The 14,078-nt window shown below is 42.3% G+C and overlaps 1 protein-coding gene across 1 annotated transcript; it reads left to right on the forward strand.

Moving 5' to 3' along the window:
- The first annotated feature begins 709 nt into the window (after positions 1 to 709).
- plvapb (plasmalemma vesicle associated protein b) lies at positions 710 to 13,826 on the forward strand. The gene is made up of 9 exons (XM_084309929.1): positions 710 to 1,172; positions 2,605 to 2,790; positions 5,996 to 6,098; positions 6,862 to 7,063; positions 7,439 to 7,658; positions 9,449 to 9,598; positions 10,285 to 10,425; positions 11,645 to 11,749; positions 12,563 to 13,826. The coding sequence occupies exons 1-9, from the start codon at positions 969 to 971 to the stop codon at positions 12,575 to 12,577; spliced, it is 1,326 nt and encodes a 441-aa protein (XP_084166055.1). The 5' UTR covers positions 710 to 968; the 3' UTR covers positions 12,578 to 13,826.
- The last annotated feature ends 252 nt before the right edge of the window (positions 13,827 to 14,078 follow it).

The following is a 14,078-nucleotide window of genomic DNA, read 5'->3' on the forward strand; positions in this document are numbered from 1 at the left end:
GTTGAATCCAGCGTGATGCTATTAGCTTTTTGGCAGCCGTAAGACCGGACAAGATTAGCCTCTTTATATGTACAGAGTGTGATAACTGAGAGACAATATGGAGTGCTTTGTGATGAATGTTTTAAGTTGGTTGTTTACCAATGACTCCAGGATTTTTGCTAGACAGGATAACTTGGAGATTGGTCTGTAATTATTTAGGTCACTTTTACCCCCCCCTTTATGCAAGCGGGTCACATGGGCTGTTTTCCAGGCAACAGGAACCACACCTGTTGGTAGTGAAATATTAAATATGTGTGTTATTTGCTTTGAAACCAATGGTGCAGCTAGTTTGAGGAAAAAAGGATCCAACCCAACATATAGCAATAGAAAGTGAGAATAGTAAAAAACGGATTCCACTCGTGAATGGAGGGATGAGAGAAGAGAGGGAGTGATGGAGGAGAAGGAGGGAGTGAGAGAAGAGAGGAATGGAGGGGGGAGAGAAGAGAGGGATGGAGGGGTCTGGCAGGGGAAGGACGAAGCAGTGGAAGGAGGGAGGTAGAGATTTAGTAGAAGCTCTTCGGAAGGGATGGAGGGAGGCATGGGAGAGAGGGATAAGGGGGAGGAACAATGGGGAGGAGGGAGGTCCAGGATGGAGGCGACTCATAGGAAGTGTTCCTCCAGTCTATAAACATGGCCCCTCTGTCCACCTCAGGGTCAGTGTTTACCTCCATCCATATGTGTCGTCACACTCTCCGTATCGCTCTACAGCACAGCAGAGAGCTACAGAAGAGAGACAAGTCAAAGACTTAATACAGAATCTCTCCCGCTTCAGCCAGACAACGAACCGTCTCCCGGGCTCCCGCACCTGTTCGAGGAAGAGAATCGAGAGAACCGTCTCCAAGAGGAGGGGGAAACCTTAAAGAACCTTCAAGGAATTCCTGTGTAGATCTCGGTCCGACCCCTCCGTCACCATTTCGCCGCCAACAGCCATGTACAGCAGCAGCTACTCCCGGGCCAAGTTTGGCCTGGAGGCCAGGGAGCCGCTCCACAGGCACAAGGGCAAGAGCTGCGGCTACTACATGAGGATCGTCTTCTTCTTCTCCTCCCTCATCCAGTCCCTCATCATCGTCAGCCTGGTGCTCTTCCTGGTCTATGGGCAGCCGGAGATGGCAGCAGAGGAGAAGAGGGCCAAGGTCGGTCTTTACGAGCCACTTCTGCTTTATTAGGTTGGAGAGTGACGGGAGATAATGGGGTCGTGAGGAACGGGTTATATGTGTACATATATAACTGGCAGAGTTCAAAGAACCCTTGTGAAAAAGTGTTTATTGATGTTTTTCTTTTGCATATAGATTTTGATTAATCTCCACTTAAAGTGGGGCAGGATATAGCTGCCAAAAAAGAGGTAGTTTAATTCAAACAGGGCACTCTACCCCTCCCTCTTAAAGATGCATAGGTGTGGGCGTTAGGGCTGGGAGGTCTACTGAATATGAAGGTATATTGTCATGGATCCATGCAAAGGTGTGAATTTCTTACTATACTCTCGGCCACGATATATTAGATATCGTAAAATAATAATAATAAAAAAAATTGAAAAATGCATAACATGACAAATATATTACACGATAAAGACAAACAAATCTCATATCACGTTGTAATTTGTACCTGAAAACGAAATACCGTCATACTGTTATACCGTCAAAAGAAATACAATAAAATGTGATGGGATATGATATTTTGGCGCCCAGCCCTAGTGGGAGCACCTTTTTCTAGCCTGTTCTAGCCTTGCTCCCCAAATGACCTCTTCATAGTATCCTCTACTACTATGCGTCCAATTCAAACCTTTTTGAAGGTTTTGGACATTTTATGTTCATAGTATTGTATCTCTGTTCTCCTAGAGACTGGGACAGGTCAAGGTCACTGCTTCAGTCTTTACACAGGGAACAGAGGCTGAATCTTAACCCTTTGTTGGAACAGATGTGATGTTTTCCTTACAGTCTAAACAGAGATAAATCAGTTCCCTGTTTACACATTGAAACAGCAGATCTGTTGTGCCAGTGTAAAAATCTGTTCTTAATTTGTCAAGTAGTCTATTTAGCAAGGATGATATAGACTTATTTCCATTGTGGCCTCTGATTTGAATCTGGATCTAAATCAGTGGCAGCTGTCTTTTGTTGATGATTACTTTTGATATGTTGTTTATTTGTGTCTTAAATTATCTGTTTTATATTTTCTTACTTTTATCCTTGTATTTGACATTTGTTTGCTAACTTTGCTAAGACAATAGATGTACAAATATAGCTCCTATACGTTTTTGTTTGTTAAGGTGATGGCTAATAGTATTGAGATAAATTCACCTTCAATTCAACCAATTCAAAATGTAAACAGAAATTGCTGTTCACTTGCTGATAACAGAACATTCATTCTTGTTCACTTGTCAAATAGATAGATAATAATACAACCTTTTCATCACGACAAACCTTTCTTTCAGTATTTGAACTTTAAAAGAAAACCCACTTCCAGGGTGAATTGAATCGAAAGTGAATAGATCGCAACCCTTAAGACGGCCATTACAAATTCAGTTATCATTATTCCAATCTTGTTGTTGTTGTTGTTGTTGTCCTGAAGGAGCTGGAGCTGAGCTACAACAGGCTGAGCGAGTACAACGAGAAGCTGAGGAAGGAGAAGGCCGACCTGGGCGCTCAGCTGGGGGCATGTACCGGGGAGAAGGGAGCGCTGGAGAAAGAGGTGGCGACGCTGAAGACCGCAGCCGAAGCCTCGGCCAAAGAGATCCTGGGCCTGAACGAGAAGATGGTGAGCAGTATATTATATCACAGAGTTCACAGTATTGATTTAATAATCATGTTTTTTCTGTACAAGATAAGATAAGAGTGTATAAAGGTGCAGATGAGGGTCTGTTCAGTTATATTATACATTATGAATCGAATAAATTAGAATCTGAATATATACTATGAGTAAGTAAAGTAAGCAGTGTACACCGGTACAGTATACACAAGGTACCCTAACTGGCATGATATGCATCATAAGTTATACATTGTACTCCGTCTAGTCCCCTCAAATGACCCAATGGATATAGCTGTTTTTTAATGGTTGCAATGGATATTGATTTAGCAGTGGTCAGTTTTAGAATATGTGGGTTACAATTCATTTTGTGTTGAGTAAATGAGGCATTTTGAGGCACTGTTGGAGAACTGAGATTAACTCATTTACAGTGTTTAGTTGGCAAGATATGATTTATTTGCCCTGAAAAGCCAGTGTTATATAATAATAATAATAATAATAATAATAATAATAATAATAATAATAATAATAATAATAATAATAATAATAATAATAATAATAATAATAATAATAATAATAATAATAATAATAATAATAATAATAATAATAGCAGTAGTAGTAATGATAATAATAATAATAATAATAATAATAATAATAATAATAATAATAATAATAATAATAATAATAATAATAATAATAATAATAATAATAATAATAATAATAATAATAATAATAATAATAATAATAATAATAATAATAATAATAATAATAATAATAGTAATAATAATAAAGTGTATTTGTATAGCACCTGTATTTGTAGAGTGCTTCACAGCAGTAAAATAGGCATAACATTTGTATAAAATAGACAAAATAAAAGCAATGCAGAGAATAAGAAAAATGGTAAAAGCAATGCAGGTAATAACAATAAATATTGACTAATCGTTCTTCCCTGTTTGATACCCACACAGTTTAGAACCTGACAGTCTTTCTTCCCTGTTTGATACCCACACAGTTTAGAACCTGACAGTCTTTCTTCCCTGTTTGATACCCACACAGTTTAGAACCTGACAGTCTTTCTTCCCTGTTTGATACCCACACAGTTTAGAACCTGACAGTCTTTCTTCCCTGTTTGATACCCACACAGTTTAGAACCTGACAGTCTTTCTTCCCTGTTTGATACCCACACAGTTTAGAACCTGACAGTCTTTCTTCCCTGTTTGATACCCACACAGTTTAGAACCTGACAGTCTTTCTTCCCTGTTTGATACCCACACAGTTTAGAACCTGACAATCTTTCTTCGCTGTTTGATACCCACACAGTTTAGAACCTGACAATCTTTCTTCGCTGTTTGATACCCACACAGTTTAGAACCTGACAATCTTTCTTCGCTGTTTGATACCCACACAGTTTAGAACCTGACAATCTTTCTTCGCTGTTTGATACCCACACAGTTTAGAACCTGACAATCTTTCTTCCCTGATACCTACACAGTTTCAAACCTGACAGTCTTTCTTCCCTGTTTGATACCCACACAGTTTCAAACCTGACAGTCTTTCTTCCCTGTTTGATACCCACACAGTTTAGAACCTGACAGTCTTTCTTCCCTGTTTGATACCCACACAGTTTAGAACCTGACAGTCTTTCTTCCCTGTTTGATACCCACACAGTTTAGAACCTGACAGTCTTTCTTCCCTGTTTGATACCCACACAGTTTAGAACCTGACAGTCTTTCTTCCCTGTTTGATACCCACACAGTTTAGAACCTGACAATCTTTCTTCGCTGTTTGATACCCACACAGTTTAGAACCTGACAGTCTTTCTTCCCTGTTTGATACCCACACAGTTTAGAACCTGACAATCTTTCTTCCCTGTTTGATACCCACACAGTTTCAAACCTGACAGTCTTTCTTCCCTGTTTGATACCCACACAGTTTAGAACCTGACAATCTTTCTTCGCTGTTTGATACCCACACAGTTTCAAACCTGACAGTCTTTCTTCCCTGTTTGATACCCACACAGTTTCAAACCTGACAGTCTTTCTTCCCTGTTTGATACCCACACAGTTTAGAACCTGACAATCTTTCTTCGCTGTTTGATACCCACACAGTTTCAAACCTGACAGTCTTTCTTCCCTGTTTGATACCCACACAGTTTCAAACCTGACAGTCTTTCTTCCCTGTTTGATACCCACACAGTTTAGAACCTGACAGTCTTTCTTCCCTGTTTGATACCCACACAGTTTAGAACCTGACAGTCTTTCTTCCCTGTTTGATACCCACACAGTTTCAAACCTGACAGCCTTTCTTCCCTGTTTGATACCCACACAGTTTACAACCTGACAGTATTTCTTCCCTGTTTGATACCCACACAGTTTCAAACCTGACAGTCTTTCTTCCCTGTTTGATACCCACACAGTTTCAAACCTGACAGTCTTTCTTCCCTGTTTGATACCCACACAGTTTAGAACCTGACAGTCTTTCTTCCTGTTTGATACCCACACAGTTTAGAACCTGACAGTATTTCTTCCCTGTTTGATACCCACACAGTTTAGAACCTGACAGTCTTTCTTCCCTGTTTGATACCCACACAGTTTAGAACCTGACAGTCTTTCTTCCCTGTTTGATACCCACACAGTTTAGAACCTGACAGTCTTTCTTCCCTGTTTGATACCCACACAGTTTAGAACCTGACAGTCTTTCTTCCCTGTTTGATACCCACACAGTTTAGAACCTGACAGTCTTTCTTCCCTGTTTGATACCCACACAGTTTAGAACCTGACAGTCTTTCTTCCCTGTTTGATACCCACACAGTTTCAAACCTGACAGTCTTTCTTCCCTGTTTGATACCCACACAGTTTAGAACCTGACAGTCTTTCTTCCCTGTTTGATACCCACACAGTTTCAAACCTGACAGTCTTTCTTCCCTGATACCTACACAGTTTCAAACCTGACAGTCTTTCTTCCCTGTTTGATAACCACACAGTTTCAAACCTGACAGTCTTTCTTCCCTGTTTGATACCCACACAGTATGGTTGCAATGGAAAGAAGTATCACTGTGAAATTACAACAGAACCCACATGAGTTAACCTCACTGTGGATACAATTCTGATTCTAGATCTAGTGTATTTTTCAATATTTCGATGACTTATTGAATATAATTTCAGTTATTAGTTAATCATGGAGCTATTCATGATGTTTTGTTGTTATTCCTTCACAGGCCCAGTGTGAGACGGAGAAAAAGCAAGCGTTGACGCGTGCTCCCCCAGTTGTACTGTGTCCTACGACTCCTGTCGTGAGTCCCGTCATCGCCACTACTAACAGTACGTCATTTTATGTGTCTGCTGAAGCTCTTAGTTTAGTTAAGAAACAATGTTAGGATGGTTGACGGTTTCCACTTGTTGGCCGAGCTGCATCGTCATAATTTTCTCCTAAAAGGTAGTTTTTAAGAACCTAAGCCTTCCCTTAAACTAAAATGCATAAGCTAAAACAGAGGATGTTTGAGAGTTAGTTTGTCCAACCCCCCCCCCCCCCCCCCCCCCCACCTCCAATGTACAGCCCTCACCCAACCCACCCAACCCCACCCCACCCACCCAACCTCCTCCAATGTACAGTTTCTACGCCAAATGTATATACACTCTTTTTCTGGACACTTTTGTATCACAAACAGTACTGTATTTGCAAATCTGATATGTCATAAATGTATAGATGTAGCAGTACTGTCTATCTGTATGTCATGTATGTCATATATGTTATGATGAATTGAAAATGGGGGACCCTGATGTAAACAAGACGAAAGTCTTTCTCTGGTCTGCATCCCCTTAACAATTGTATGTATTGTACTGTACTGTACCCATTCTGCAATCTGTTAATAAACTTTTCAATCAATCAATCAATCAATCATTTGAGCCATTATTCGACTTAGGAACGTCCGGGGACCGACTCCAGTTCTAATGCCAGCACCATGGTCCAATGCAATGGCAGGATGCAGCATAACCACTGAACACCCCACATCACCCTGTGATGATAATGTTGTCCATTAACCCCCTACTCCCCAGGTGAATTAATTAACCCCCTACTCCCCAGGTGAATTAAAGACCTTGCAGAGCTTGAACTCCCATCAGAGAACCATGATCACCCTGATAGAGGCTAACTTCACCCAGACGATCCAGTACATAGGTGCGGAGAGAGACGCCGCCCTGAGGGACAGAAACAAGCACCACCAGGACGCCATCACTCTGCGCAAGGACAACGTCAACCTGAAGGAACAGCTCACCACCTACACCAGGTACTGCTTCCCTCTGACCAGGGTTCCCTCTGTATTCCAGTTCCGTAGCTAGCGTGGCTTTTAGAGATAAAACAATTCAAAACAAGGCATTTCCACAGAGCTTAGACTGTGTATGTCACAAGCGAACACAAACACAAAGAAACAGTAGATTGATTGATTGATTGATTGATTGACTGACTGACTGACTGACTGACTGACTGACTGACTGACTGACTGACTGACTGACTGACTGACTGACTGACTGACTGACTGACTGACTGACTGACTGACTGACTGACTGACTGACTGACTGACTGACTGACTGACTGACTGACTGACTGACTGACTGACTGACTGACTGACTGACTGACTGACAGACTGTCTCTTGTGACCCAGGAAGTGTAAAGAAGACTTTGCCAAGTCTCTGTCGGGCATCCAGGTGGTGATGACCGGTTTCCTGTCCAGGATCGACAACCTGTTCCCCCACCAGCTGACCTTCCACCTCACCTGTGAGAAGCAACAGGAGCAGATGGAGAAGATCAGGAACGGCTGCACCAACCTCTCCAAGGAGGTGGAGGACAAGTTCCAGAAATACCTGGACAGTGTGGGCGACAAGGTGTGTTTTTATACAACAAGTGATGTGGGTTTGGCAGCGCACAGGGATAGGGCTAGAACACTCTTTCCCATATGAGAGCAGATGCTCGGAATGTTTGTGTAATTTCTTCCGACTGGTAACCAATTTTGAAAGAAAATGCCTAATTTCTGTGTAGTGGCAGCGGCGTCGGTTACACACAGGGGTATTTTCGTGCGTGCGTGTGTATGACCGTGCACACGATTAGGCATTTGTTAAAGATCCCATGACATTTTAAATGTTTTTCTTGTGTATTGTTCTCTTCTATTTATCACTGTGCCAAAATAATTCACCTAAATCATTTAACTTTTTATTATCTTAAGAAATCCATTGTCCATTTCTCTTCCTGGGAAAAAGTACCTACAGTAATTGGCGAGTTGTGGTACAGTACGTTGCAGGGTGAAAACACCAACAGCGCTGTCCCTCCCCCATCTTTATAAAGCATTGTAAATGCATGGGTACTTTAGGATGTCAATCAAAATGTCAATTAAACCCACCACAAAAGCTCTGTTGCACCAAGACATACGTCAAAACGATGCCCTGAATCCCGTTTCCACGGCTCTTTAAATGGACTAGCCGCACACTATATGCCGTGCAATAGACTCACAGCAGATCCTCAGCAAGTATCCTCTGTAGAGCGAATACAGGATCTCCACCAAACTGCCTCTGGGCAGCCGTCCCGAAGAAGCGGGTTTAGGTGGAAACACGGTGTCCTGGGAGGAAGTCCTGAAGCCTTGTGTGTTCCTGATAAATCTAGCTAAGGAGACAGATGACCTCCGACATGTAGGCAGGGTCAAAGCAGATGCTGAACTCTCTGGCACCGCTTGCACAGCAAGGTACAGGATGACCAGAGAGGTAAAGCAGAGTTTAGAAAGTATCATCAACAAGTAGACTCAACAGGGGTCACACTACATGACTTTCAGCCCGAACCCATTAGAGTCTGCGCACATCCGGAGAACTGTTGAGCCCGATGGTCGGCACTGATGATCCTGTAGTGTCCTCATTACAGGGTCATTAGCCTGTAGTGTGAGGGGGTCATTAGCCTTTGGAAGGTTTCTTCATTATGAGGTCATGGTGTACTATTTCAGCTTTATGAAACATAATCTCCATACCTATTCTCTCACGCCAATTGTCAAAATAGTTTCACAATATTTCATTGAGCCTCTCCCTCAAGGTCTCTGCTCAGTCTGAGGTTAGGAAGTGATTTAAATAATTAATATAACATTACTGTATAAGGTTTTTTAATGCATTTCTGCTTTATTAGAGAGCACACAATAACAGGACGTATAGGGGAATTACATGCAAGAAAGGGATTTCACGATTAACTCTGCGCCTTTCCCCTTTTGAGTCACCAGCCCCACGTTTGATAAGATTAAGCAGCTCTTCGTTCATGTCCAAGATTGAGACACACACTAAGATAATGGGTCTCTCTCTCTCCTCTCTCTCTCTCTCTCTCTCTCTCTCTCTCTCTCTCTCTCTCTCTCTCTCTCTCTCCCTCTCCCTCTCCCTCTCTCCCTCTCCTCTCCCTCTCCCTCTCCCTCTCCCTCTCTCTCTCTCTCTCTCTCTCTCTCTCTCTCTCTCTCTCTCTCTCTCTCTCTCTCTCTCTCTCTCTCTCTCTCTCTCTCTCTCTCTCTCTCTCTCTCTCTCTCTCTCTCTCTCATCTTTTCTTGTCACTGTACGTCATACTATGCAATAGTACACATGTCATAAAGGCTACTATTGCGTCAAGGCTTCAGCTAAACCTAATATTTCTCTGTGGTCCCTCCATCTTCCAGGTAGCCCATATCCAGGCCCAGTCCAGCCGTCTGGAGGTCCAGAACTCCCACCTGACCTCTGACCTCCAGCAGTGTCAACACAACCGCAGTGTGACTGCTACAGAGAGCACCAGGCTACTACAGCAGAACCAGCAGAACCACGACAGACAGGTATGTATGAGAGAGTGAGAGAGAGTGTGTGTGTGTGTGTGGGGGGGGGGGGGGGGGGTGCTAGTACATTAGTCTGTGGCTGGTAAGTTTGTCTGCTCTATAAGTCACTTCTGCAGGTGAAAAGAACAGTCTCAAATTCTAGAGTCCAGTTTGTCTGATAGAATAATGCGGGGTACATTCATCAGGGTTCCTGTGGTGACTTAAAAAGTCTAAAATGTAACAATTAAGGTCTTAAAAAGGTCTTGAATATGATATGAAATTTCTGCAAAGTAAATAGTACAGTAATAATAATATAAAAAAGGTCATAAAAAGGTCTTAAAAAGTCTTAAATTGAACTTGTTCCTAACTTCTAACTTCCTAACCTGCAGGAACCCTGATTCATATACATTCTTGAAAAGATGTATCTGTGTATTTTTGGAGCATTTTAAACCTTTCTTATTCCATTGTACATCAGAATATAGGTCTGTTTTACTCCAAAGTTTACCAACCCTTTCACAGCCACAAAATTAAACCGAGAACTCATATCTAACCGTTGTCTTGCGTCAGTACTTGTATCAAGAGCTCACTCAATCCACTAGACACTAGAGAATTAAAAAACATGTCTCCGTTCTTATTTATGGTGATGGAGGGGGGGTTTGTATCACGGATCGGTCTTGAAATGACCAGTGTGTGTGTTTTGTGTTCAGGTGGAGAATCTGCTGAAGGAGCAGAACAGACTGCGGGAGGAGAAGTTGCTTCAGGGAGACCGTCTGGCTCTGAAAGAAGCTGAGGGCCAGACGCTCCAGACGACCATCCAGCAGCTCAAAGCTGTTCAGGCCAACTGCTTGGTGAGCACACACACACACACACACGCACGCACGCACGCACACACACACACACACACACACACACACACACACACACACACACACACACACACACACACACACACACACACACACACACACACACACACACACACACACACACACACACTCACACACACACCTACACACACCTACACACACCTACACACACACACACCTACACACACACACACCTACACACACACACACACACACACACACACACGCACACACACACACACACACACACACGCACACACGCACACACACACACACACACACATACACACACACACAATACTCTTGTCAAGTATTACACTCTTGTACTAAACATGTAAAGGTACAGAAATATGGTACCGATTTATCTAGCGTGTAGTTCGGTCGGTACCCTTAACACTACCAAGTTCGGTACCCAAACCTACACGTGCCCAGGTTTTAAGTAACATACGGATAGGACAACGCCTAACCTTGGCGCCCTTGTGATGCGATTTACTCCCAGTGGTCATATGGGGGCGTAGAAGTCAGGAGATCTCATATGGAGTCAGCAGAAAAGAGATCTCTTGAGGGCAGGAGCAGCAGGAAGGGGATGGATATTGGACAGATGAGATAACAGGAGGAAGCAGAACCAGAGACCCAGGAGTCACGAGGAGCCCAGTCCCACTCCTTCCTGGAATATGCCACGCGCTGCTGTTTATGGATGGGTGCACATTCAGAGCGTACTCTTGAGTGTACAGTGTGTGTGTGTGTGTGTGTCGTCGTCGACTAAAAACACACTTCTTCAATCAATATCTGTTTTTTTTATTTTTTTTTTATAACCTTTAATAATAGGTATTTTACTATCATGCACTCTGCTACTAAGGAATCTACCTTGCCTATAATATAATAGCTACTATGCTAATATGTCTATACTACTATGCACTCAAGACTGTAAATGTGTGTGTGTGTGTGTGTGTGTGTGTGTGTGTGTGTGTGTGTGTGTGTGTGTGTGTGTGTGTGTGTGTGTGTGTGTGTGTGTGTGTGTGTGTGTGTGTGTGTGTGTGTGTGTGTGTGTGTGTGTGTGTGTGTGTGTGTGTGTGTGTGTGTGTGTGTGTGTGTGTGTGTGTGTGTGTGTGTGTGTGTGTGTGTGTGTGTGTGTGTGTGTGGAGTTAGATACTGTAGTGTTCAGTAATACTTTATATAATCTTCTTGTGTCCTTTTGCAGCCTGCCGTGCCTAAACCTGCCGCACTAATGGCCATTCCGCCCAGCAGACAGATCGTTGCCCAGGGACCTTCCATTGGAGCGCCTGGCATCAGCAGACCTCCCACGGTATGCTGACACTCAAATGTTTTTTTTTATCTGGTTACAGTAGATACAAATAACTTGTATTACTACATGCCGATGGTACTGTATGCAATGCATGTGGTATACGTCAAGGTTTCTTAAAAATGTTCAGCTTGGAACCGAAATGAGAAATGTGAGGTGGCCTGGATCCAGCACCCTGTATCTCCCACTTCTGCCCTCTTTTCAAAATTCCTATAATAACTCTATGATTCAGTTCAGGCGATCCCTGAATCGCTTGAATTGAATGACATAATTATGGAATTTCAGTGGGCTGGATCCAGGCTAGGGTCGAGGAGTGGCCCTGAAACCAATTTTGGTTGTTTAAAAAACAACATACTATATTCAGTATAAGTGCATAACAGCAGTAAAGTGCAACAGCAATATACAATGTACAGGTGATTAAACTGGGTACAAAATATACAAATTAGTACTACTGATTGTAGTGCTAATCAGATGTATGTACAGAGTTGTATTATAATATGTACAGTGGTACAAGTTGTAAAGACAGTATGGTAATAGTCATACTGGCCAGCAGCGCAACTACCGGTAGTCGCAACAGGAAACTAACTTGGGTCCTATTAGAATGCTATTGTTGTCACTTTGAAACTGTCTATAAATTGTCATTCGGTAAATGATATACTGTATTTCAGTCAGTTCCATTCAAGAGTGGGATTGTCAGATAGAGATCCTCTTCTTGCTGTGACTGCATACTGACTGTGTACCGTTGAAGGTGGGACCGGTAGAGGTACCCAGCGCCAGCATGTGATAACACCCCACCTGTAATGTTTGTCCTTCCAGGTGCAGATGAGATGAGAGGGACAGCAGGCACCACGTTCCAGGGTCGCACTGCGTACCGTACCTTCATCAAGACCGTGATCCGACCTCAGATTGAACGGGGGATATTGACACTGGTCTGACATTTCTGGGACTTTTTTCCAGTTGCCATATGTAAATATTACAACACTTTAACCAAAGGCTGGACTTACACACAGGAACAGATGTTGAGATTCGTTTGTGATCTGGTATTTTAACGGGTGTCCTAATCAGGTAAAAATCTGATCCAATGTTCAAAGTGAAATCCTCCTGTTTAAACATCCAAAGAGATGTGCCACAAAGAGTTCAAAATCAGTTATTCTCGGTGTATGTAGATCCAGCGGAACAAACTGTACAGTATATAGCAGTCACTTCTGACACCAGCTGTTCATATTGTTTGTATATACCGCCGTAGGCTTGGTTGTGACTGACGCAGGAGTGGGGAAGAAGAGCGATTTCTCTCCCATGTTAAAGTTATTTTAATTTCTTTAAATTCTTTTATCATGCTTGTGTGTGTGTGTGTGTGTGTGTGTGTGTGCACATGCGTGCATGCGTGCGTGTGTGCGTGCGTGTGTGTGTGTGTGTGTGTGTGTTTATGTGGGTCTGTACAACAAGATGTCAAAATTGTTCAGGATTAAATAGTAAGATAAAATACCAGGATTGGGACCGTGGGACAAACATTGAATCCATGACCTTTTTACCTGGAAGGGCTTTGGTGTCGTCAGGCAGACAGGATGCTGCAGAGCGAGTTGTTTTTCACTGAAAGATGTGGAACAGGTATAATCTTCTGTTGGTGAAAAGGCTTGTTATCATCCATACTCAGGTTAATGCAGGGTTCCCACGGGCTCTTCAAAAGATTAGGAAGTTACTTCTATGTTGCGATAACTTCTCTGTATCTTGTTTAAATGTGTTTGGGGGGAACGTCTGGGCTGCACAGTAAGCAGTACAGTAATATCAGTTCCTCCCCAACAATTCTATTCAAAGTGGTCTTAAAAAGGTTTTAAATGTCTTAAATTTAACCCAAAAAAAAACTAAAAACATTTGGTGTAAATATCTTTACTGTGGTGATACTCTATCATGCCTTTTGTATTTTCATGATGGCTTGAGTGAGCGTTGAAACTGATCTTGAGACAGTATATTCAAATGCAGTTATTTGCGTACATTTTTGCTAAATCTTCCACTAATTTATGATTGATTTGAATTTTTTAAGAAATCTTTTGTTGCTTGTTGCATTTTAAACAATAAATGTTTATCATTGCATCTAAGTTGTCCTCTCTCTCTCTCTTTTTTACGCTGTTAATATTAATATTGTATATATGAACATTCTGGTATTGTAAGATAGTAGGACAAGAGTTTGTGACCAACATTATGGCAAATGCACTTACCGTCTTCTCCAGAGTCTGACAAGAAGATAGATACCAATTTCCTCTCTGTACATTTAGTAGAAAGCTAGCCTAGCACAAATGAATGGAAGCGGATACGGACCACTAGCCTAGTTTAA

This window comes from Notolepis coatsorum, assembly GCF_963971535.1.
Source record: "Notolepis coatsorum genome assembly, chromosome: 3".
NCBI classification, from domain to species: Eukaryota; Metazoa; Chordata; class Actinopteri; order Aulopiformes; family Paralepididae; genus Notolepis; species Notolepis coatsorum.

Coding starts and splice junctions, on each gene's coding strand:
- plvapb (XM_084309929.1), top strand. CDS start 969: ATGTACAGCAGCAGCTACTCCCGGGCCAAGTTTGGCCTGGAGGCCAGG. Junction 1,173..2,604: donor CAGAGGAGAAGAGGGCCAAG/GTCGGTCTTTAC, acceptor GTTGTCCTGAAG/GAGCTGGAGCTGAGCTACAA. Junction 2,791..5,995: donor TGGGCCTGAACGAGAAGATG/GTGAGCAGTATA, acceptor ATTCCTTCACAG/GCCCAGTGTGAGACGGAGAA.